The 24,871-nt window shown below is 38.4% G+C and overlaps 1 protein-coding gene across 1 annotated transcript; it reads left to right on the top strand.

Annotated features, from left to right (window-relative positions):
• Positions 1–406: 406 nt before the first annotated feature.
• On the top strand, positions 407–24,455 carry DDX21 (DExD-box helicase 21). Its single transcript, XM_040242240.1, has 15 exons — positions 407–597; positions 2,502–2,945; positions 4,417–4,492; positions 5,242–5,420; positions 6,476–6,593; positions 10,471–10,656; positions 11,652–11,797; positions 12,510–12,659; positions 13,110–13,271; positions 14,466–14,585; positions 15,721–15,794; positions 18,025–18,184; positions 18,926–19,060; positions 21,146–21,190; positions 21,733–24,455. The coding sequence occupies exons 1-15, from the start codon at positions 511–513 to the stop codon at positions 22,000–22,002; spliced, it is 2,352 nt and encodes a 783-aa protein (XP_040098174.1). The 5' UTR covers positions 407–510; the 3' UTR covers positions 22,003–24,455.
• Positions 24,456–24,871: the final 416 nt, after the last annotated feature.

Here is a 24,871-nt window from a genome sequence, read left to right as displayed (position 1 = left end):
TCGAAGGAGAATAAAATCAACCTTTGTGATTTCTCCTGCTGCTGCTGCTGCTGCTAAGTCGCTTCAGTCATGTCAGACTCTGTGCGACCCCATAGGCGGCAGTCCACCAGGCTCCCCTGTCCCTGGGATTCTCCAGGCAAAATTACTGGAGTGGGTTGCCATTTCCTTCTCCAAATGCAAGAAAGTGAAAAGTGAAAGTGAAATCGCTCAGTCGTGTCCGACTCCCAGCGACCCCATGGACTGCAGCCTACCAGGCTCCTCCGTCTATGGGATTCCTACCCTTCTATACAAGCCTTCTAGTCTAGGGGCCATAAGCAGTTAAGTCAGAGTCCTCCGGATGTGAGAAGCAGCTCCTTTGATACTACCACCGACGCCCTCGCTTCCCGGTACCTTCCGCTTCCGCTTTACTACAGGAAGTGACGAAAGCTGGGTGGGCTGCAGGGGCGGCGTTTTCTCTTCCTCTCCACGCGGTAGACGAGACTGGTCGGCCTGTACAGCTTGTGCTGAGTGATGCCGGGGAAACTGCTTAGTGACGCGGATTTGGAGTCAGACGCAGCCGTGGCAAAAGTGGAGATGCCGCGTAAACAAAATGAGAAGGTACCACTGAGGGCCGAGGGACTTGGGACCAGGCAGGACGAGGGCCCGGGCGCTAAGAGTAGGAGCCCGGGCTGGGGAACTAGGCGCGCCGCGCGGACCCTGCCCGGCCGGAGACCCGCGTGGGTTTCGGGGATGGTCGGTGCTCTCCACGGGCGGTGTGCGCGTTGCCGAGAAGTCTGGGCAGGTGGGAACTAGTGAGCCGGCCGGTGTCCCACGTGGTCCCAGAGTCTGGACGTCCGACACCTGGTCACCGTTAGGCCCCACGTTTTGGCCCAGACTCGGACCTCCCGGCGTGAGAGTGCGCGGAGGGAATTGTAAGTCAAAAGAGGGAACAGCGTTTCCTCCTGAAGTGGCGCAGCCAGAAACCCATCTGGACACGTGGGTGGCGTCCGTCGTGACATTTTTTACCCTAGTGGTGTGAATATAGTTTTCCGGAAAGCGGCCCCTAGACGAAAAAGTAGTTCAGTTCCTCTTAATGTTGGCCAGATTTCCCGTGGAAATGTAGACGTGTTGTGCTGACTGCACACCGTGTTTTTTTAATATAAGCCAGCAGTGTGCGGTAGTCTTAAGTTACCTCGATAGCTGTCTGCTTCCTTCCTGTTACTTCCTTAGAAAGCGATTTAACTTGTGACTGATTCTCTGTTCTGAGGTAAGGTCAGAGAGAACAAAGATTGTCCCTAGGAACTTGTGTTGTTCATGACTTAGAATTTCTTTCCTGCTCTTTCTGGGTCTTCTTAACGGGAGAGTTTCGCCAGCAGCAATATTTTTGATTGTAGGAAGCGGAGGGAGCAGAGACTTGTCCCCAAGGGGAGGAAGTAGTCCTGGTTTCCTTGCCTTGCATCGGCCAGCCTATTCAGTTGTGGGATGCTGAAGTTAGAAAGGACACGACCAGCAAACTCCACTGCGTTCCAAAGCAGTCTACAGGGACTGAAAATCCGCTCCCTTTGGTGGAACAAAGGGATGATAGAATTGAAGCCTTAAGATGGAGTGGACCAGATTGTTTTTCAGATGGAAGGATAGGTCATATGAGAGAGATTACTGTTCATCCACGATTTAAGAGCAGAGGCCAAGCCTGAAGTTTTTTGGAGGCAGATTTCAGCTCAATAAAATAGTACCCATATTTCTTGCCTTGGCCTGAGGCTCTGCCACAGAGGTTTTAACAGAAGGTAAAACACATTTTCACTAAGTTTTCAGAAATATGAAAAGATGGAGGTGGTCAGACATTTCAACTCGGAACTGTAATCTAGTTTGGTTTTGAGGTTTCCCTTGTTCCATTTACTTGTGACTTTGTGCTCTCTGTTTTTCCTTTTAAGTTAGGTATATCTTTTTTATGGATGAGGTGATAGATTGGGTTTTTACAGCTTTGTGGTTCATAAAGTGTCTGTATGTAAATTTCTTTGCATTTTTGAGAAAAGCAAGGCAGAGATTATGAATCTCTTTTTTACCTGTAGTGGGCTTCAAGCAGAGAAAGAAATCTGCTTAATATCATCTATCTTTGGATGTACCTGCTCCTATTAACTTAATCAAGTTGAATTCAGTTAAATTGTTCTTGATCACTTCCTGTCGTTTGTGGTTTAGAACATGTTGGAGAACCGTGTGAGCCATTCCAAGTCCCTTATAAAAATTGGACTGTACAGCTTGTACAATTGAATAGTTACCAAGTAGCATTCTCTTCCAAGCTAATGAAGTTATTGGTATATTATTCTCTCCATGTTAGCCAAGAAACAGTATTAAAAAACATATTGCTTGATTTTTGCCTTAGTGCAAGGTGGAAGTACACATGTTGAAAAATGCCTCCAAATTGTATTTTTCATAATTATGTGATCTTGAAATAATGCATAATTGATATATTATGCAACTGTATCAGTGCTTTGCTCAGCATTTGCATTGTCTTTATTTTTTAGAAAGGTAAGAAAGAGAAGCCAAAATCTAGTAAGACTGAAGAGGCAGCAGAAGAAAAAGAAGAAATGATTTCTTCCAAAGCTAAAAAGGTTAAAAAGAAAGTAGAGACTTCTGAGGTTGACGTGAATTCTCCTAAATCTAAAAATGCAAAAAAGAAGGAAGAGCCATCTCAAGATGACATTATTTCTCCTAAAACCAAAAGTTCAAAAAAATCAAAGGAGCCCTGTGAAAAGACAGTTTCTCCTAAAACCAAAAAAGCTCTAAAAAATGAAGAGCCTTCTGAGGAAGAATTGGGTGCACCTAAGCCCAAAAAGATGAAGAAAGAAAAAGAAATAAATGGAGAAATTAAAGAGAAAAGCCCCAACCTCAAGAATGGATTCCCTGACTCTGGACCGGACTCCAACTCCAAGGAAGCTGCCAGTGAAGAAAACAGTGAGTTAGAGCAGGTGAAGTTGCATTTTAATATGTAGAATGTATCTTTTGATGTTGATTTAGGTAAATAAGTATATAATTGTTACACATATTATTTAATAATGGGAGGAAATTGGATGTGTCAGCACTTCATAGCACCTCTCTTGAGGTGCAGGGTGAGTATTTTAAAAACTGCAGTGTCAGAATGCCTCCTTTGCAACTAAGCAAGGTTTAAGTTTAGAGAATGTCTTCTCTCCACACTTGATCTGCTTATTTTCAAGTCAGAAATCAACAGGAGGTATATAGTTATGCATATGTACTCCAGCATCCCTCTGAGGGTTTCACCTAGTAAATCATGATTAAGTAGAACCACTGAAAAGGTGCTTGCTTGATTGCACAAGTCTTTTTGCTTAGGTCATTAACTAACTTGAGTTGAATACGATGTTTAAATGTCCTTTTGGAAGCTAATACTGTTATCTTTCAGAAGCTCAATCATCAAAGAAAAATGCTAAATCTAGTAAATTTCTCTTTGCTATAGGGATGTAATCAAGATTAAAAAATTATTCCTGATTATAAAAAACATATACAGCTATTTTTTGTCAGATTATGATTTTATCAACATTGTATCTTGCCTTTTCCTAGCTTACCTATATTTTTATTTTTAAAATAATTTTATTTATGACTGTGCTGAGTCTTTGTTGCTCCATGAACTACTCTTGGATGGCATACCTGGGCTTCTCATTGTGGTGGCTTCTCTTGTTGGGGAGCACGGGCTTTAAGACTTGTGGGTTTCAGTAGTTATGGCACTTGGGCTCAGTAATTGCAGCTCCCAGGCTCTAGAGCACAGGCTCAATAGTTGTGGTGCATGGGGTTAGTTGCTCTGTGGCATGTGGGATCTTTCCTGACTGGGGATTGAATTTATGTCTCCTGCGTTGGAAAGTGGATTGTTTACCACTAAGCCACCAGGGAAGCCCATTGCCTATATTTGTATATAGGCATTTTCCTTACTTTTAAATATTAAATATTTTTAGTGGTTATATCCATCATATAGATGTTTAGAAATTCACTTAATTATTCAATTGTTGGACATTCAGATTTTTCACTATCACATAGTGCCAGTGTAATCATTTGTCATAAATGCTTATCCCTTATTTTCTGTGGATATATATGAAAGATGTTGCTATGGGAAGTGGTTAATAACCTGTTCACCAGTGTACTGTTGATTTGGAATAACTGTAAAAGTTCTTAGTTGAGACTGAATCTGCTTTCACTAGCCATATGTGGTATATCTGTACTGTATATAATTGCCATAAAATTTTCTTCTGTTAGAGTTTTATAGATTACTATCTCTTTATCCTTTTCAAGTCTTGATTTACTTACCAGAGTGTTTGTGCCTTTTTGGTTGATTTAGAAGAAATGTTTTAGAATAATTTCTTAGGAGGCTTCCTGTATTTAACCTTTAAGGGTAAAGTTACTGATTTCTTTCTGTGGGCCTTTATTTGATAGGAAATGACTGTGGAGCAAAAAGAAGGAGCTTTCTCTAATTTTCCCATATCTGAAGAAACTATTAAACTTCTTAAAGGTAATATTGGAAATATTGTATAATGTTAGAACACATTATTTGGAAGCACTTTACTGGTTTTGTTGAGATAAGCTGGGACATGTTCTTATTGGAAGATGATATACACAGCCATATAATGAAGTAGGTCTGTATATTTGGTAAAGGACTAAACTAGTGATGGCCTTTACTGCCTCTTAAACGAATGGTTAAAATTTATTCAATATATTAAAAAAAATAAAAAGTACATTATGTATATTAAGAAGTATAATGACTGATAATAGTATTGGTGCAATTAAATAGTTGATGCCATGTTGGTATTTTCTTTTTTACACTCTTGCACTTCCTGAGGCATCTTTAGGTTAATGATACTAGCCTGACTCAGAACTCAGGTTAGTACTCTGCCTATGAACCAAGTAGAAAGTCACAGATGCTCAACTTAGGTGTTTTCTGAATCAGGTGTGGTGCAGTCAAGACAGCAAAATGCCTGATTTTGGGGCTTATATTGGCCTGTGGATGAGATTTCGTGACAAGGGGCTTCATCTCTTAAGATAATTATTTACTGTACTCTAGTGCTTTAAAGCTTATTGATATTTTTTGGTCATGAAGATTCTTCATTGCCAGAATATGTTTGAACTTAACTTTGTAGATATGACCAGAATGTAGAATTCTAGAATTCTGCAGGATCAGAAGCCCAGCTATGCTTTCATCCTCCAGTATGACTGAGGCTTTAAGAACTGCACAGTCAGGTAACATGGCTCATTTGTTCACAGCCCGTGGGGTGACCTTCCTGTTTCCTATACAAGCAAAGACGTTTCACCATGTCTATAGTGGGAAGGATTTGATTGCACAGGCGCGGACAGGAACTGGAAAGACATTCTCCTTTGCTATCCCTTTGGTTGAGAAACTTCTTGGAGAACTGCAAGACCGGAAGAGAGGTCGTGCCCCTCAGGTAAGTATCTTTAACAGTCTTTAGAGTTTACAGGTTCCAAGTCCGCAGAGAAAAGAGACATTGCTTGAACTTCACTTATATATCCCTTTGTTTCATTTTGAGTTCTTAAGGCCTTTTTCTTAAGATCTTTTTCACTAGAGATCTTTATCTGAAGATATAAATCAGGATAATTCTTTTAAGACTGTTGACTGCAAACCTTATGTATTTAAATATTGTAATTTGTTCCATGGTAATGATCACCTCTATTATTAATGCTTATGTATTTCTTTAAGACTTTTAGATGTCCCTGGGGCTCAAGGGTTTTGTCAAGTGTCTGCATTTTTGCCTAAAATGGGGAAAGCATTTTTAATAGAGATTTCTGAATGGGAAGGAGTATTCAATGTGAAGAGGCCAAGCCCTCTGATGAGGATGGTGCTTATTGAGCTCATTTCTAAAGAACTTGGCATCCAGACCTTGACCTCCTTGAAATGCCTGTGTTGTCACCTTGGCTTTGGGTTGTTGTACCTGACATTTTGGCCTCACCTCATTCATGGGCTTTCCAGTATCCATGCCCCCTCCTCATTAATTCATTTGTTTACTGTTATTTGTCTGTAATTTCAGTAGCTGTAACAAAAAATTATTTTGGCACCTGGAATAGTGCCTGGTATATAATGGATGTTCAGTAAATACCTGTTGAATGATGTGTTAGGTTGTTCTTAACTCACATTTGTTTTCATGCTGTTACCCTATTTGAGGGTCTGTTGTGGTCTTGTGTTGCGTTTTCTTTTATGATTCAAACCCCTTCACCATATTGGTCTGCTCTTACTCTTCTGACTTCCATTCTACTTCCATTTCACTGTAGTGTGGCGATTCCAGACTTTGTATCCTGGCTACCTGAATTTAAGTCTAGGCTCTACCTTTTGGTTTGGTAGAAATCTGTTGTGTGTTATTGTAGGTATTATTATAGATATTTTGAAAGTAATTGTTAGAATGAATTGAACCTCCTGGTGCCTTGGAAATTTGTTAAACAATTATTGCATAATACTTTGGATTCCATTATTAGTTTTTCTTTTCAGGTACTGGTTCTTGCACCCACGAGGGAGTTGGCAAGTCAAGTAAGCAGAGATTTCAGTGACATCACAAAAAAGCTGGCAGTGGCTTGTTTTTATGGTGGAACTCCCTATGGAGGACAAAGTAAGTTAATCCACAAGTGAGGAAAGGAAAATGCCATCTACTTTTAAGATGACCTGATTGAATTTCTTCTGACTTTGACATCTGTCTTTTCCTACCTGATTTAGTCATTTATGGTGGTTTTCTGTTGTCTTTTTTTTTTCTCTTTTATTTTTTGGTCATGTTATGTGGCTTGCAGGATGTCAGTTCCCCAACCAGGGATTGACCCTGGGCCATGGCAGTGAAAGTGCTTAATCCTAACCACTAGACCACCAGGGAACTCTCTTTTTTGCCGTTATTGTTTAAAGATGGTCAGGCACACGGTCCTGCCTGATGATGTGTCAAATCTGTATATGGATCTTAGGACTTTTGTTATTATTTATCTGTGTTTACCTAAAGACTGCAGTAATGCCTTGCTGAGCCTAAGAGGACAGAGTCCAGGAACTAGAAAGTCAGAATTCAAGGTTATTCTTTTTAATCTGTCAAGGACCTTGGGTCTTTGCCTCTTTTTACTGAAGGCAGCCTTTCCTTTTTCTGGTGCCAAGGGCCATAATGTATCCCCTCCTATAATATTCCATTATTTCCCAATTTAAGACCTAGAAACTTTGTTTTGTAGGTCAGATACATAATTCAGGAAGGGACTTAAGCCTTTTGAAAGTCTTCATATTGGACAGATGAATGAGTAAAGATATGGTCATACATACAATGGAATACTACTCAGCCATAAAAAGAATGAAATAATGTCAGTTGCAGCAAGATGGATGAATCTAGAGATTATCATACTAAATAACTCAGGCAGAGAAAGACAAGTATATGGTATCACTTATATATGGAGTCTAAAAAAATGAAACAAGTTAACATATTTACAAAACAGAAACAGACTCTCAGACTTAGAAAACACACTCATATTTGTGAATTCCCTGGTGGTCCAATGGTTGGGACTCCGTGCTTTCACTGCCAGGGCCCCAGTTTGGTCCCTGATCAGGAAACTAAGATCCTGCAAGCCACACAGCCCAATCCAGCCCCTAGCTTCCATTCCCTGGGACCCCAAAAAGGAAGAAAACAAACTTACATTATCAAAAGGGAAAGGTGGCAGGGGTGGAGGGTGGGAACTAAGTTAGGAGGTTGGGATCGCTTCTAGAAATGAACCGTAATCAACAAGGTACTCCAGTATAGTACAGGAAACTCGATACTCTGTGATAACCTGTATACGGAAAGAATCTGAAAAAGAATAGATATATGTATAACTGAATCACATTGCTATCTATCTGATACTAAAACAGCATTGTAAATCAGCTGTTGTTCAGTTGCTAAGTTGTGTCTGACTCTCTGACCTTGTGGACTATAGCCTGCCAGTCTCCTCTGTCCACGGGGTTTTCCAGGCAAGAATACTGGAGCAGGTTGCCGTTTCCTTCTCCAGGTGATCTTCCCAACACAGAGATGGAATCCATCGGCAGGTGGATCTCCTGCGTTGGCAGGTAGATCCGTTACTGCTGAGCCACCAGAGAAGCCCTTAAGATGTATATCAATAAGGAAAAGATTCAAGATGAAACAGAGCATTAAAAAAAAAAAAAGAAAGAAACAGAGCATTAATATTTCACATAAGAAAGTGGATTGTAATATATGAAATAAAATTCAGTTTCATTCACAATTAGAGATGTAAATTAAAGTTATAATGAATATTTTACTTGTTAGACTATCAAAGGATAAAAGATAGTTTGACAATTCCTTGAATGAGAAAACAGGCATATTCTTTGACTACTAGAGAATTAAACCACCTCTTTAAATTGGAATACATAAACCCTTTTACTCAATAATTCTACTTACAGGAATTTATCCTACTGATATGATAACCATGTAGCCAAAGAGCTACTTAAGGTCCCTGACAGTAACTTAAGGTCTCTGAGTTAAGATGAATTGACTTAAAGAGTTCATGATTTTACAGTGGTACAAAAATGATACATATTTAGTAGCAACTATACTTTGAATTTCTATTTTTTCCTGGGCTAGTGAAATGCAATATGATAATCTCTCAGGATGCTGGGCAGTGGCAGCATACTCCAATATAAAATAAAAATTTACAAATAATATAAAAAATGACAAAAGTCTTAGTATTGGCACACAAGACTTGTGATTATCTCTTTTGGAACTAACATAGGTTTTGGCATCAGAATGGCCTGGGTTTGCCTCTAACCTCTGCTCACAGAGTACCTGAGTGATTTTTTAGTTTAAGTCGCTTGATTTTTCTGCACTTTAGTTTATTCATGTAGGATTGCTAAACTCACCCTGCAGTGTTGCGAGGATGAAATTGGGTAAGCATGTCAAGAACCTAGCAGTAGATTCCTCACTACAGTAATAACTCGATAGAAAGTTACATCCAGATAACTAATAAGAACCTTCTGTATATGGCACAGGGAACACTGTGCTGTACACCTGAAACTAACACAACATTGTAAATCAACTATACAGCAATAAAAATTAATTTTCAAAAACAGGATAGAAACAAAGTTGTATCATTACCATCTCACCCCAGTTACATTGAACCCCACTTTTCTGAACATCTCTACACTTTCTTATAATACTTGCCCATCTATCCTGTCATTCCTCCTATATCTGCTTGCCTATGTTGTTGTTCAGTTACTCAGTCATATCCGACTCTTTGTGACCCATGGACTGCAGCATGCCAGGCTTCTCTATCCTTCACCATCTCCCGGAGCTTGCTCAAACTCAAGTCCATCAAGTTGGTGATGCCATCCAACCATCTTATCCTCTGTCATCCACTTCTCTTGCCTTCAGTCTTTCCCAGCATCAGGGATTTTTTGAGTGAGTTGGCTCTTTGTGACAGGTGGCCAAAGTATTGGAGCTTCAGGATCAGTCCTTCCAATGAATATTCAGGATTGACTTCATATAGGATTGACTCATTTGATCTCCTTGCAGTCTAAGGGACTCTAAAGAGTGTTCTCCAACACCACAGTTCAAAAGCATCAATTCTTTGGTGCTCAGCCTTCTTTATAGTCCAGCTCTCACATCCATACATGACTACTGGAAAAGCCATAGCTTTGACTAGTCGGACCTTTGTCAGCAAAGTAATATCTCTGTTTTTTAATATACTGTCTAGGTTTGTCATAGCTTTTCTTCCAAGGAGCAAGCTTCTTTTAATTTCATGGCTGCAGTCACCATCTGCAGTGATTTAGAGCCCAAGAAAAAGTGTTACTGTTTCCATGGTTTCCTCATCTATTTGCCATGAAATGGTGGGACCGGATGCTGTGATGTTAGTTTTTTGAATGTTGAGTTTTAAGCCAGCTTCTTCACTTTCCTCTTTCACCTTCATCAAGAGGCTCTTTAGTTCCTTTTCACTTTCTGCCGTTAAGTGTGGTGTCATCTGCATATCCGAGGTTATTGATATTTCTCCTGGCATTCTTGCCTATAGGAAGTTACTGTTTTTAAATACTCGTTTTCACTTTTTGAAATATTGACACCCTCCACTAATAAGGGAAATAATCTCTTTCCTGGTGCTACCATCCCTCATTGGTGCTTTTTTTTTTTTGTTATGTCAGGTAGTACATTGGACTGCCACTCTATTTTTTTCCATCCCACTTACACTGTGTGGTATGTGGGATCTTAAGTTCCCCCACCAAGATTGAACCCGTGCCCCCTACATTGGGAATGGAGTTTTAACCACTGGACTGCAAGGAAAGTCTTTGACTGTCATTTCTTACATATTTCCCCAGTAGGTCAAGGAGTGCTTCAAGTGTCTCTATCTAAAGTACTTGGCATAGTACTTTGTATTAATACTTGTAGTTAATAAATATTTTAGAATAAAAAATATATCAAATTGGTGTTCCAGATTAATAAAAGGACTTAAAAATGCAGCATATCTCATCATTGGTGTTCTTTACAGTTGAACGCATGAAGAATGGGATTGATATCCTAGTTGGGACACCAGGTCGTATCAAAGACCACCTGCAGAATGGCAAGCTAGATCTCACCAAACTTAAGCATGTTGTCCTGGATGAAGTTGACCAGATGTTGGATATGGGCTTTGCTGATCAAGTGGAAGAGATTTTATGTGTAGCATACAAGAAAGGTAAATTCCACATTCAAGAACTGGCATAAGGGATCGGAGGAAGGGTAGTGATTAAGTAGTCTTCTGAAAGTTGAATGAAGCCTTAGGAAGTTGGCAGGAAATTTCCATGATTTGCACATAATTACAATTGGGAAAATTTGGGAAAATAAGAGAAGCCAACTTGGTATACTTTGTTTTTGGTTTATTCCTGATTTGTGCTATTGTGTGTATATGTTAATGGTAATCATACTGTACATGTAAAACTCCATGAACTATTTGTGCCATGATAATCTGCCTGTATATTTTACTTTTTACATAACATAAATTTGCTGACAGGCATTTTTATGTAGACACGTTACTTCAAACAACAAGGAGATCTGATTTGAAAGGTATAAATAGTTCATGTTCCTCAATATACAGTGTCAGCTTGCTCTCCGAAGGGTTCTGTCAGTTATGCTACCATTTGAAATATAGGAAAATGCAGTGGTATTCTAAAAGCAAACTTTGAGTGGTATTCTAAGAGCAAAAAAATTGAGGTTGGGGAGTTACTTTTAGTGTCTGACCTCAAAAAATGAATAAACTAGAATTCTAACCTCCAAATGCTGAGGAATTGCTTGGGAGAATAGATGAGTACAGAATCTGTTGTGTTGATTACAGGTTATTTAGTGACTTAAATTCGTTGGTTATTGGACCTCTTTAATTGGTGTTGCCCACTTAGTAGGTCTCATTAGAAAGGACAGATTTACCTCTTGGTTCATAAGGGCCGATGGTTAGAAAGCAAAATAACTTTAAAGTTCTCGGGTATTTCAAGAATCCTTTACTTAAATTATTAAGGCAATATTTCTTTGCCTACTGGGAACCTTGATGTCTTTAATTTTTATGTTCTCAGCCTGGCTTGGTGTCACAAGCGTTTCTTGTAGAATGTTGAATGGACCCTGGAAAAATTGGAAGGGTGAAGTGGAATTCTGTCTGTGTAGGCTATTTTGAATTCATACTTTTTTTTTTCTCCCTCAAAGATTCAGAAGACAATCCCCAAACATTGCTTTTTTCTGCAACTTGCCCCTATTGGGTGTTTAATGTTGCTAAGAAATACATGAAATCTACATATGAACAAGTGGACCTGATTGGTAAAAAGACACAGAAAACAGCGATAACTGTAGAGGTAAATGATTCATTCAGTTGTTGGCGTTAGTTACAAATAATATATAATGTTTTTCCCTATGTGATTGTATTTAGACTGCAAAAACAAACTCCTTTTCCAGATAAGTACTAAATCTATGTGAAAAGCCAAGTAAAGTTATGTTTCTAATCGAGTGGTAAATGGTATCTGTTTTTTCTAAATTTCATCATCTGGTAGCCTGATTGAAGAGTCTTTTGGAACTTTATATAAATTAGTAAGTGGAGTGACATTACACGTTGAGTTTATATATTAGAGGGCAACAGAACCCTAGTGTTGGTGTTGAAGCTGTTTTTTCCTTAGGGTCTGGTACCTAGTGGAATTTATTGCATCCAAGCAACAGACCTGTACGGAAACTGACTACTGATTGCATGTTTAAGTGGATGAAAGAACAGAACACACAGAGGCTTTCCTGCTGTCTGTTATTTGGTTTCTTGTGGGAATTTAGGAACAGCATTTCTTTTCTTACATTTTCTGGGTTAGGTCAAAAAATGGATAAAGAAGCAGGGTACTTTTTGGTGAAAGAGGAAAGGCTCTCTGCTTTAGTTGTTTAGTTTTTTTCCCCTCCAAACAGTGGTGGTGGAAGTTTTCTCTAGTCAGGCTTAAACAATTGCTTTTAGTATCATTAGACTTGGGCAGATGATTTTAGATTCTAGCGAGGCTTTACTGAATAATCTTTTTTCCCTTCTTTCCTAAGCATCTGGCTATCAAGTGCCACTGGACTCAGAGGGCAGCAGTTATTGGAGACGTGATCCGAGTGTACAGTGGTTTTCAAGGGCGTACTATCATATTTTGCGAAACAAAGAAAGAAGCCCAGGAGTTGTCACAGAATGTGGCTATAAGACAGGTTGGTCTTTACCCTCTCTTCCCATAAGGAGACAGCATCTTTCAATTAATAGAGTATACATCTTAGAGTTCATCTGATTTGCCCATCTTATCTCATAGATGAAGAAAGCGTGGCTCAAACCCAGGGTTACTGTGACGAATATTTGATCACTCATATTTGGTGTAGTTGAATAGTATAGGACAGGGAAGCCTGGCATGCTACAGTTCATGGGTTTGCAAAGAGTCAGACATGACTTAGTGACTGAATGACAACAAATAGTTGAATACAGTTGATTTAATGACCACCATTGAAAATTTGAGACTTGTCCATGGAAGGCATATTTTCCCCTTTGTATTATTTTCAGCGGAGGTGTCACCAAAATGTGAATGTCTTTATAGGCCAAATTGGTGATTTTAAAAGTACCTGCATTGTATGATCTGGTATTCTTAAGTGAGCTTGTTTCTTTGGCAGGATGCCCAGTCATTACACGGAGACATTCCACAGAAGCAAAGGGAAATCACCCTGAAAGGTTTTAGAAATGGTGATTTTGGAGTTTTGGTTGCAACCAACGTTGCTGCACGTGGGCTAGACATCCCTGAGGTTGATCTGGTTGTCCAAAGTTCTCCACCAAAGGTAAGAGATTTACAGTTAGATTTTTTTCCCCCCAATTAGTAATTCATCTTGGATAAACTTCACTGGCTACAATACTTCTACTGTGCAGAGCTACACTTAGCTTTTATTTCGTTGTTTCTTTTGGGTGTTAAAACAAATTGAAAGTTGTATTGTTTCTTTTCAGATGATTAGTGATAGCTTTCTTTGGGGTGTTAGGTTGCTAAGGGTGATTTTAAAATGAACCTGTCATACGTCACCACCTCTCTCAGAACTGATAGTGTGGTGAGTGGGCAGAGGTTAGAAAGATAGTTTCTGGTCAGAGCATTGTCCTGAAAGGTTGCTGGATGGGGGTAGTGCAATTTTGAACTGGACTTTGAAGTTGGTAAGGCTTAAATGGGGTGGTGGTAGGGTAGATAAACTTTAGAGCTAGAGAATAGAGAAGCGAGAAAGGCCTGTAGTTAACAACTTCTAGTTAAAACTGCTTGGGTGATGGGAACTTCCCAAAGAGGTCCTTGATAAACAGTTTATATGGTGTGAACACTTATATAAAAGTTAGTCTGAAGGAGCTTGTTCCCATCACTTCAGGCATGAAGACCCCATTACCCCCAAATTTGACAAATCCCTCAGGATTAATATTCACAGTGATGGAAAAATGCATTACTACGAAGTCACCATTTCTTACACAGGATGTCCTATAAGTGTGTAACATAGACCTTATTTAAATAAGCCGGTATACCTGCGCTATCTAGTATGAGCACCACAGGCACGTGGAGCTGTTCAGTACTACTTGAAATGCAGCTAGTCTTAATTGACTTGTACGTGCTGTCAGTATGAAATACACATTGAATTTTTTAAATATTTAAACTTTCTATTATGCACAGTAATTTTGAAGACTTGTGGGGAAAGAATGTACAATATCTCATTGATAACATGTTTTGTAGAAATAGCATACTGAAATGGTAAACTTTTGGATATAGTGGGTTAAATAAAATAATGCTTTTTTAAGAAAGCAATGCGTTTTGCAGATTTACCCACAGCATAGGGACGGACCACTGTTATAGAGGTTTCAGAGTTTTTCAGTTCTTAAAGTTGGAATGCAGAGGCGCCTCCCTCCCTCACGCCATGCCCTCTCGGCCCATGTCTGTTGCCACACGTGGCTCTGCATAGGCTCTCAGGAATCTTGTTCGCTATCACTGACGTGTTTTACTTCCATAGGATGTTGAATCCTACATTCATCGTTCTGGGCGAACAGGTAGAGCCGGGAGAACTGGGGTTTGCATCTGCTTTTACCAGCACAAAGAAGAATACCAGTTAGTCCAAGTGGAGCAAAAAGCGGTAAAACATTTTTCTTAGCCTTTGTTCAGCTAATGTTGAATTCCAAAGTCAGTCTTTTTCTCTTTATTCGGTTTTTATTAACTTTATTTAAGTTTTATTTCTAAGCACATGGCCATGACGGAAAGCTTGTTATTAAATATGTGTTTAATATATTGTCCTACATTTAAAGCCTGTTTTGAATAACTTTGCATTTGAAAGCAGTGGCTTTGTCTTAATATTTATGATGAGAAGGGGTCTTTTTTTATTGAGATATTTGAAAGACAGTTTTCTGACAGTGATGCACAATGAACACATCAGAAATATTTTAAGTGTAGGTTTAGGGAGTTACTTGAAGTTTGGAGAATTGCTTGAAAACCATAAAAGACAAGACTGTCAAAAGGAGAAATTTTTTAAAGGGAAAGAAGGCACTTTTCCTTGCAGAAGAATTTTATACTTTCTCCTATGATAGGTGGAGTTTTAATCACCTTCAGTGGATTTCGCTTAGTTACCAGCTTGTAAAGAGCAGAGTGGGATTGGGGGTGAGGGCTTTCTCCCCTGGGGAGGAGCACCACCTGGCCGGGTGATCGTGGTCAACATCAGTGATGGGCATGTACCCTTGATATGATGCACTGAGACAGGCATTCACCTCTGGGCATCTTCCTCTGAACCCATAACCCTAGTCTAACCCCTGTGTGAAAAACGGACATTCTCAAATGGAGGGACATTCTACAAAATACTCACTAGCACACCTTGAAACTGTCAAGGTCATGAAAGACAAATTGTCACAGATCAGAGAAGACCAAGAAGACACTGTAAACTAAAGGTAGTGTGGTGTCCTCGGTCATATATCAACAGAAGAAAGGATATTAGAAAAACTAGTGAAATTTGAATGAAATCTGGGGTTCAGTTAATAGTGATGTAGCTGTGTTGGTTTCTTAGTTCTGACAAATGTACCAAAGTAGTAGGTACAGGTGGACAGGAACTCTGTATCTTTGCAACTTTTCTATAAATCTAAAAACCTTTCTAAGGTGAAAGTTTTGTTTTAAATAATTACCAAATATGTTTGGTAAGTATTAGAAAATTGGGGGACTGCTGGTCTCAATAGGAATAATTGATGGCCATGTTGTACATTAAATTATGGTTCATTTCCTTGTAGGGAATTAAATTTAAACGAATAGGTGTTCCTTCTCCAACAGAGATAATAAAAGCTTCTAGCAAAGATGCCATCAGGTATGTTCTCTACCACTGCTGTGGTTTGTTTTATGCTTGCTCTATTTATTACATGTTTTTGTGCATTAATGAAATTTAGATTAAAATATGTTCTATTTAGTGTTTTAAACAATTTATAACCTGCTTGTTAAAAAAAATAGACTGTGCTGAAGTAAAATTGTATAAAATAAAAATTCTCATTTCTGCACATCGTGCCCAATCCTGTTCACCAGAGGAAACCATGATTAATAGTTTGGTTGTGTTGGGCATTTTAAATAACTGTATCTTAGATATGGTGTAAGTTATGGAAAATATCTAGATGGTAAGGATTAGATTAACAGTATCATTGGAGGTGCTACTTGCATAAGAGCAAGAACATTCTTCATTATGTGCAGTTGTCCTACAAATTGAAGAATACTTAATTTTTTTTCTGTTGTTGAACTATAGTTGATTTACTGTATTGTATTAGTTTTAGACTCCTAATTTATCCCTTTTATCCCTCCACTCTATTCCCCTTTAGTAACCATAAGTTTGCACATCTGTTTCCTTTTTGTAGATAGTTTGATTTGCATTATTTTTTTAGATTCCACATATGAGTCATATCATATGATATTTGTCTTTCTCTGATTTCATTTATTATGATAATCTCTAGGTCATCCATGTTGTTGGAAATAGCAATACTTAAGTCTTTTTTTATGGCTGAATAGTATCCTTGTATATATGTCCCTTGTATATATGTACTGCATCTTTATCCATTCATTGGTTGATGGACATTTAGGTTGCTTCCATATCTTAGCAATTGTGACTAGTGCTGCTATGAAATTTTTTCAAATTAGCGATCTCATTTTCTTTGTATATATACTCAGGAGTGCAATTGTAAGATCACATGGTAATTTAGTTTTAGTCTTTTGGGGAACCTCCATACTGTTGCCTATAGTAGCTGCACCAGTTTACATTCCCATTAACAGTGTATAAGAGCTCCCTTTTTTCTACATCCTCTCCAACATTTATTTGTGATCTTTTTGATAATAACCATTCTGACAGCTGTGGGGTGATGGTCTTTGTAGTTTTTCTTTCCATTTTTCTGATGATTAGTGGTATTGAGTGTTTCTTCATGTGCTGGTTGGCCATGCATATGTCTTTGGAGAAGTGTCTGTTTGGGTCTTCGGCCCATTTTTTTGATTGGCAAGGATACTTAGCTGTTTAGCATCCCTGGCTGTGCAGTATATTCCTGAGGTTGAGTGTGGTGGCACCAAAAAGGTCCCAGTCATTTTTCAGATGTTTCCAAGTGGTGAGCTACATCCCCTGCTTAAGAACCAGAGTCTGAGCAACATTTTTACAGTGTTTTTCATAGTTACTATTATAAATGTGTGAGAAACTTAATTTTAAAAAGTTCATGATCAGAAGAAATGTTAAATATTAGCATATTAGTAGCTCAGGAAAGTTTTGCAAATGAAAAGAATTTCACTCAGCATTTTTCTAATTTAGCATGCTTTTCTTTATCCTACAGACAGGGTTTCCTGTGATGCCAGTTAAGAAAATTTGGGGTTAGATGGCCAGAAAGTTGAAAAGAGACCAAGATGCTAGTGGTACACGAGAAGGCCTCTAGAGCGGCAGCCTTGCCAAAAGAAGCTGCTTCATGCAGCCTTGTTCCTCCTTGTCTTGGGTGATCTCTTTCACTTTTGAGATGTGACATTTATTTCTTATCACCAAGATAATAGTCATTTCCTAACAAATGTATAGTCTCATAAAGGTCTGATATAACCTGATTTGAGAGTTCTTTTATTTCAGAATGAGAATAACTGTAGTATTTTCTAATTCTAAAAGTAACACATACTTAATTGTAAAAGTTTGTTGTTTATTGATACATTTTTAATGGCAGTATGGCATGTCATTGTATCTGTTTTATGGTTTACTTAACCAGTCCACATTTTAAAATTGTGCACATTTTAAAATTATTTATATTCTTTCTGTAACAGTGTAATGATCATCTTTAAACTTGTCTTATTTATTGTTTTCTTGGATAAATTTTTCTTCGTTAGATGGTAAATTAGAATTAGACACATTCAAAGGAGTGGATTTATTGCTACAGAAATGTGATAATTTTATTCACTACATCAAAATGATGTTACACATGTGCAAGATTTGGTTCGAAAGATTGGTTTATCTCAAGATTGTGCTGTCTTGAAAATGAAATCTGTCCACTTCGACTGTCCTTTTTCTAACAAATCTACTTTTCATCAAACCACAGGCTCTTGGACTCTGTGCCTCCCACTGCGATCGGTCACTTCAAGCAATCGGCCGAGAAGCTGATTGAGGAGAAGGGAGCCGTGGAAGCCCTGGCCGCAGCCCTGGCCCACATTTCCGGTGCCACGTCTGTGGACCAGCGCTCCTTGATCAACTCAGAAGCGGTAGGGGTCCCTGTCAAATTTCTGACACTTGAGTGTCCCATTGAAACTTCCCAGTTGTTTTACCTTTTGCATGAAGGTTGATACATATTAACAAATCCGTAGAGACAGAAAGTTCGTTGTTGCAGTGTCTTACTAGAGGAGGACAATGGCAGTGATTGCCCAAGGGAATGTGGGTTTTGGTGGGGTAAAGGCATACTGACATATTCTGGAATTTCAAATACTGGTGATGATTGTAGATCTTGTGACAATACTAAACCCCCTTGAATTGTATACTTTAAAATGCCAGATTTTATGGTATGTGCATCGTATGTCAATTTTTCTTAATCCTAAAAAAAAACCCCAGTCATATAAACAATGTAAGCGCATATGATTCCTTTAGCCAGCATACCTAGAAACTTAAAAAGGTAATGCTTTTTTTTTTTTTAAAGTTGAAATTTTTGAGATAATTGTAGGTTCTAGTGAAATTGTAAGAGTTAATACAGAGAGATTCCTTGTACACTCGGCCAGTTTCCCACAGTGGTAACATTTTACAAAAGTGTAATATCATGATCTGGATACCAGCGCTAGCACAATGCACCAGTCTTTTTCAGGGCTTCTCAGTTTTACTTGTACTAAAATGGCAGGGTGGAAGGGGTATGTTTTTAGAAAGAACTTTCTCATAAATATTTTAGAAACATGAGGACAAGTGTTTATATCACGTACGTTTGTTTTTGAGACTTTAACTTTGTTCCCCTTCCATAGGGCTTTGTGACCATGATCTTGCGGTGCTCAATTGAAATGCCAAACATTAGTTATGCTTGGAAAGAACTTAAAGAGCAGCTGGGTGAGGACATTGATTCCAAAGTGAAGGGAATGGTCTTTCTCAAAGGAAAGCAGGTAAGGCTGAGGCCTCTGTTGCAGTCTCCCCTTGGTTCAGTGGCTTCAGGCTGGCAGTGAAACACTGTATAGTAGCTTTTCCCTGTTCTGCGGGATGCTGCATATTTTCATTCTGTAGTCTTCTCTGGGCAGTGTCTTCCGTGACCCTCAGTTGCCACTTAGTCATTGACAGCTGCCCCATGTGCATCTAGCCTGAACTATCTGCATAAAGTGCCAGACTTGAAGACCCATCTACTTCCCTGACATCCCCACCCGGATGGGTTTATTAAGCAACTTAATGCAGAAAATTATTCAAAATTGAATTAAAAATCTAAAATCTTGCCTTTTGAACCTAGTGTTCATTCTTCTGACTCCTGCCCTCAGTTAATGGCATAGACTGTTACAGCAATTCTCAAGTATTTTGCTCTAATGACCTTTTTACATTCTTAATAAATTGTTAGGGACACCAAAATGCTTTTGTTTATATGGGTTATACCTATTGATATTTATGTATTAGAAATTAAGACTGAAATTCTAATAAAGCATTAAGAATATGTTCTGTTAGTCGTCAGACAACAATATCAACTATAATGTAGTGTCTTGAAAATCCTTAAGAGGATGAAGAGGACAGAGAACATTGTAGTATTATAAAAATGTTTACTTGGTAGAATGCCTCAAAGATCTCAGGGTTCCAGTGGTACATGGACTATACTTGGAGAACTACTGACCTGGTAAACCAAATCAGGTTTATCTTCAACTCATTGCTTATCTGACCATGTTGTTTATCTCCTTAAGCAACTCCACATTATCTGTGGGAGAGAGTCCCAACTTTCACATGGGGATTCTTCATTAGCTGGCTCCTGTCCTCATTAGCAGCTTCCTTTCTATCTTCTCACCACCAGCGCCCTCCAGTCCAACAATGCCAAGTACATGTTGCTTTCTTTCATCCTAGTGTATGCACAGTCCACTGTTTACAGAGTGTTTCTTATCTCCATGGTATTTTTTATGACTTGGCTTAGCCTTAAGTCTTTTTGAAACTTCCCCTGGCCAAATGGCAGAGTTGGGGGTACCTCTACGTATACTTTAGCATTCTTTGGGTTTATTCATGTAACTTTTGCCTTGCTGTGCTGTGTACTGATTGAGAGTCTCCAACACTATGGCCGACTCAAGGGCCCAAACTGTTCTAGATGTCTCTGTACTGCAGTGAGTGCCTGGTATTGAATGGTTAGTTAATATGTGAATGGAGATTCCCACAGATGGCAAAATCCAACAGTACCTGATGCTATCAGGGGTTATAATTGGGTAAATTGTTAGTGAAATGGATGTTCCTCAAAATTTTGCAGTTAATGACAGCCCGGGGAGAGGAGTGTCTGTGTCACTTATGAGGGGAATTTGATTATTTTGTGGACACTGAGAAACAGGAGGACTTTTTTCTTCTGTTTTTTTTTTTCTTCCTTTTTTTTTGACTGCATGCAGTGGCTTATGGGATCTTAGTTCCTTGGCCAGGGATTGAGGACTTCTTAATTGGAAATGATGGCACTGCTTGTTAATGAAGATACTGTCCTGTATAGTATTTAATTTTTAAATACTTTCCATTGGAGCTTGAATTACAGAAACTAGAAAATGAACAATATAATTTATTTTTCTGCTTTTAGTTAGGTCATCCTGATTACAGGAAGGCAGTGTATTTTAATGGTTTTAAACCATAGGTTTTATTTTAGAGCTATGCTTACCAGGTTTTTAAAATTGCTCTTACCTGCTGTGGGATCTTAGACAAGTGAGTTAGCCTAATCAAGCCTTTGTTTTCTCAGCTATAAAATGTAGCTGATTGCTCTGTGAGGATTAGCACAGCGTAATAACCAAGAATGATCTCTAATCAATTCTAAATAGTCTTCAGTCCTTTCATAAATAGCTCTGGCTTTTTGCTATTGTTCTTTGGGGATGTATGGTGTTGGGCTTGGTGTAAGGTTTATCTAAAATGGGTTTTCTTTTTTAATCTTTTTGTTTGTCTTTTACATATTACCTAGTCTTTTGGAGTGTCTATTAATGTGCATTTTATAATTCTTATCAAAATCTGGTTTAACTTGCATTTGTTTTGATTTCTAGGGTGTTTGCTTTGATATCCCTACTGCATCAGTAACAGAAGTACAGGTATTCTTTTCTCTTAGATTTTGAAGTTAACGTGTATCTAAACTGTAAAGTGTTTGTTATTTAAAGCACAGAATAATAGAGAAACAACAGCTCTGGGCTCTAAAAGACCATTAAGAAGTAAATTTTACTACTTTTTCTGCTATTCTTTTTATATTGATATTTTTCTTTATTCAGCCTTCCTGTTTTTGTTTACAACATTGTGAACAATATCCAGCTTTTATCTCCATGGATTTTACAGGGGGTTTATATCGACATTTTAAATTGCTATATCGTTATTCTGTACTGTCAGAAATATGTTTATACATGGTATATTTATATGTTTTACTACCTGACAGCTGTGGATATCCTGTAGTTACTAGATTGGATAAATGATGAGGGTACTCATAGTGATACTTTATTTTTGACCAGTGACCTTTTAAGCACTTAAGTTATCAATCTAGTTTTTCTTTAGAAAAAGGGTGAAAATATTGTCTTTCTCATGCCTTTTGAAACCGAATTCAGTAGAAATCACAGCAGGTAAAAACAGTACCTTCTCTCAACAGGAAAAGTGGCATGATTCACGGCGCTGGCAGCTTTCTGTGGCCACGGAGCAACCAGAGCTAGAAGGTCCACGGGAAGGATATCGCAACTTCCGAGGACAGCGGGAAGGCAATCGAGGCTTCAGGGGACAGCGCGAGGGCAACCGAGGTGGCAGAGGACAGCGGGAAAGAAGTAGAAGCTTCAGAGGACAGCGATCAGGAGGTGGCAACAAAAGTAACAGATTCCAAAACAAAGGCCAGAAGCGGAGTTTTAATAAAGCATTTGGACAGTAACCTGAAGTAGAGGATTTATTTGGCAAAAAACAGAACTATGTTCAGCAATGTGGAACTGAACATTATCTTTCATACAAAGTTAAAAGTACATTGTATTTCCTTCCTGACCACTTGTCCAGTCCGCATCTCTTTGAGAGAGAAAAGCTTCATCTAAATTATTTCATCTGATTGATGACTGTCATTTATAACTTTATTGCTACTTCCGTCTTGGGTATTCCTTTTGAAAAGGTGTATGGATTCATTACATATTCTAATGTATTGTTTATAGATTATAAGATAAAGTGAAGCCTGTATCTGCTAATACTTTTTAAGTTGACCTGTCTTTATACTTTAGAAATGTCTCTTAATAGTAGGCTTCCCTGGGGGCTCAGATGGTGAAGACTCTCCTGCAATGCAGGATCCCAGGGTTGGGAAGATCCCCTGGAGAAGGAAATGGCAACCCACTCCAGGAATCTTGCCTGGAGAATCCCATGAACAGAGGAGCCTGGCAGGCTACAGTCCATGGGTTGTAGAGTCAGGCATGACTGAGCAACTATTACTCACACTCATTCTTAATAGTGCCCTTCCTAAATGCCATGGGGAATACAACAGTTTCTAGAGAAGCACTTTGAGCACTCAAAGCTTTGTTTTCTAACTGGTATTCCTCAGCCACTTGCCCACCAATTACTCCTATGGTTCTAGCATATATCTTCTGAGAATTAATAGCAATGTTTGGAAGCAAGTTTTCACACTTAACCGTGATTAATACAGTTTATGCCTGCATATGCTCTAGATTTGGAGGATGGTGATATATTTGATAGGAGATAGTGTTTAGATTAGCCATTGTTATGTGCATTTTGATACATTTTTAGCTTCTCAATAAAAGGTGATTTCATGCCTCAGTGATTCTTCACAGATTTTAAAAATAATGTATATGTGTAAATACAAGTATTTTACTAAAAGCAAGTATCTTTAAGGAATTCCAGGTGTATAACATGGCCCCATAACTTTCTTCCTAAGTAAGGAGGCTAGATAAATGGTGCTTGATGATAATGTACTCCACCTCCTATTGGAAAATTAACATTATTTACCAAGAAAGAACTAGGGGAATAGGGGGCAGAGACTTGCATTGCTGAAGAGTCAAAAAAACCACTGAAAATATTTTCTACATGCAAGAAGGAAACATGTATATTGAGAGCAAAGAGAAGAACAAGTGAAGGTGCATGATAAAGCTTTTTTTAAAATGATGTTAGTCTTTCTAGTAACAGGCAAGCTGGGGATTTTAGGTACAATAATCCAGTTTCATTTCTCAAAGCCTAGCTGATATAGCCACAGTATAGGATCTCTTCCTATTAGACTGCTACCTCATTGAAAGGTTGCAGCTACCTAGAGTTCTTTTTAAAAACAAACTATGGTTATTTTTAAGTTGTTGCTTTGAGGGAACCGAAGAGCCTAAAATAGCCCCTGGCCAGTATTGCTCTGAGGTCTCAAGTGTTATTGCTCTGAGAAACTTTGTACATGGTACAGGAGTTTAAGAGTAGCATTGTCTTCTTGCTTTAATTTCTGTACTGGGAATTTCAGCAAATAAACTATGACATGAGGAATTCAAACACATGGCCTATCTTACTTTCATTTAATTATTTTGAACAATTGAAATCTTGTTAGACACTGGTTTCTCTGACTGGGTCTTTACAGCCAACTGCTGCTTACTCAGTCACATTTTCAGTAAGGGGCTTTCAGATTACCAACTCAAACTCCTTGGTTCTTGAGACAGAATTCTTTTTCTATTAAGATTTCAATTCTGTTTTTGAATCCTGACTGGATGTCTCTGCTCTCACATTCTCTTGGCTTTTCTTTTTTTGATCCACTTGTCAGTTTTATCTCTTGACCTCCTCATGGTTTCCCATTCAAACCAGAGGAAGTTAGGTAGTTGATGACCAACTACTCCTGCCTTGTGGATCATGTTTTATTAAACTCTGCTTTTGCTGAGATACTGAACATACTTAAAACAACCCAAACATTTAAGTTTGGATAGGAATGGGTTGGTTTATCAAGTAGGACAGTGTACTTGTCCTTTAGGAGGAAATATTCGGGAGAGTAAGGGAGAAGATGAATGGGAATTTCACTTTCCACAGCTTAGGACAACATGACTCAATAAATGAAGCTACAGTTTCTCCTGGATCCCAGAATTCAAACCATATTTATAAATACATAATTCAACTACTGTACAGTTTAAATGGGCTTGTTGGGCTAGCCTGGAAAGTAATACCATTTTTACCATTTTCTACAGAGAAAGAATTTTCCAACTTATGTATCAGACAACTCAATGAACTTTTAAAAAACAACCAGTTTTTATGTTGAACTATCTGTGCAGCAGTTTCTTTACAGTTGTACATAAAATGTTTTTACTGTAAAACTGAGTTAATGTATACAAATAGAACTTTATGCCATAATAAAATAACTAGTACTTACTATTTATGTTTTTGGTGACTTTTTTCCCTAAAATTGAAGCTTGGAATTTTTATTTTTAAAAAAATAACTGATGAGTATAAATATCCAAACAGAAAAGCAAGTTAAGTCACCATATATCCAACATATTTGTGAACATCTCTTCCAGGAATTCATTTACAAAATTGGAATCATTCCTTCAGTTTTGTGAATTGCTTTTCCCTCCACGGCATGCGGCATGTGCATCTTTTTCTGTGTCTTTTGTTTTTTTAGTTCTCCAACCAGGGATGGATCCCACAGCCCCTGCAGTGAAGTGTGGAGTCTTAACCACTGGACCACCAGGTAAGTCCCTGTGCCATTTTTGATAACTATGCCATCTTACAGTATAAATATGCCACTATAAGATGGTCATGTTGGTTATTCTGTAAACAGCCCTAAAATG

This window comes from Oryx dammah, unplaced genomic scaffold (genome assembly GCF_014754425.2).
Source record: "Oryx dammah isolate SB20612 unplaced genomic scaffold, SCBI_Odam_1.1 HiC_scaffold_6, whole genome shotgun sequence".
Classification (NCBI taxonomy): Eukaryota; Metazoa; Chordata; class Mammalia; order Artiodactyla; family Bovidae; genus Oryx; species Oryx dammah.
The sequence above is the reverse complement of the archived record's forward strand: the minus strand, read 5'-3'. Positions and strand labels throughout refer to the sequence as shown.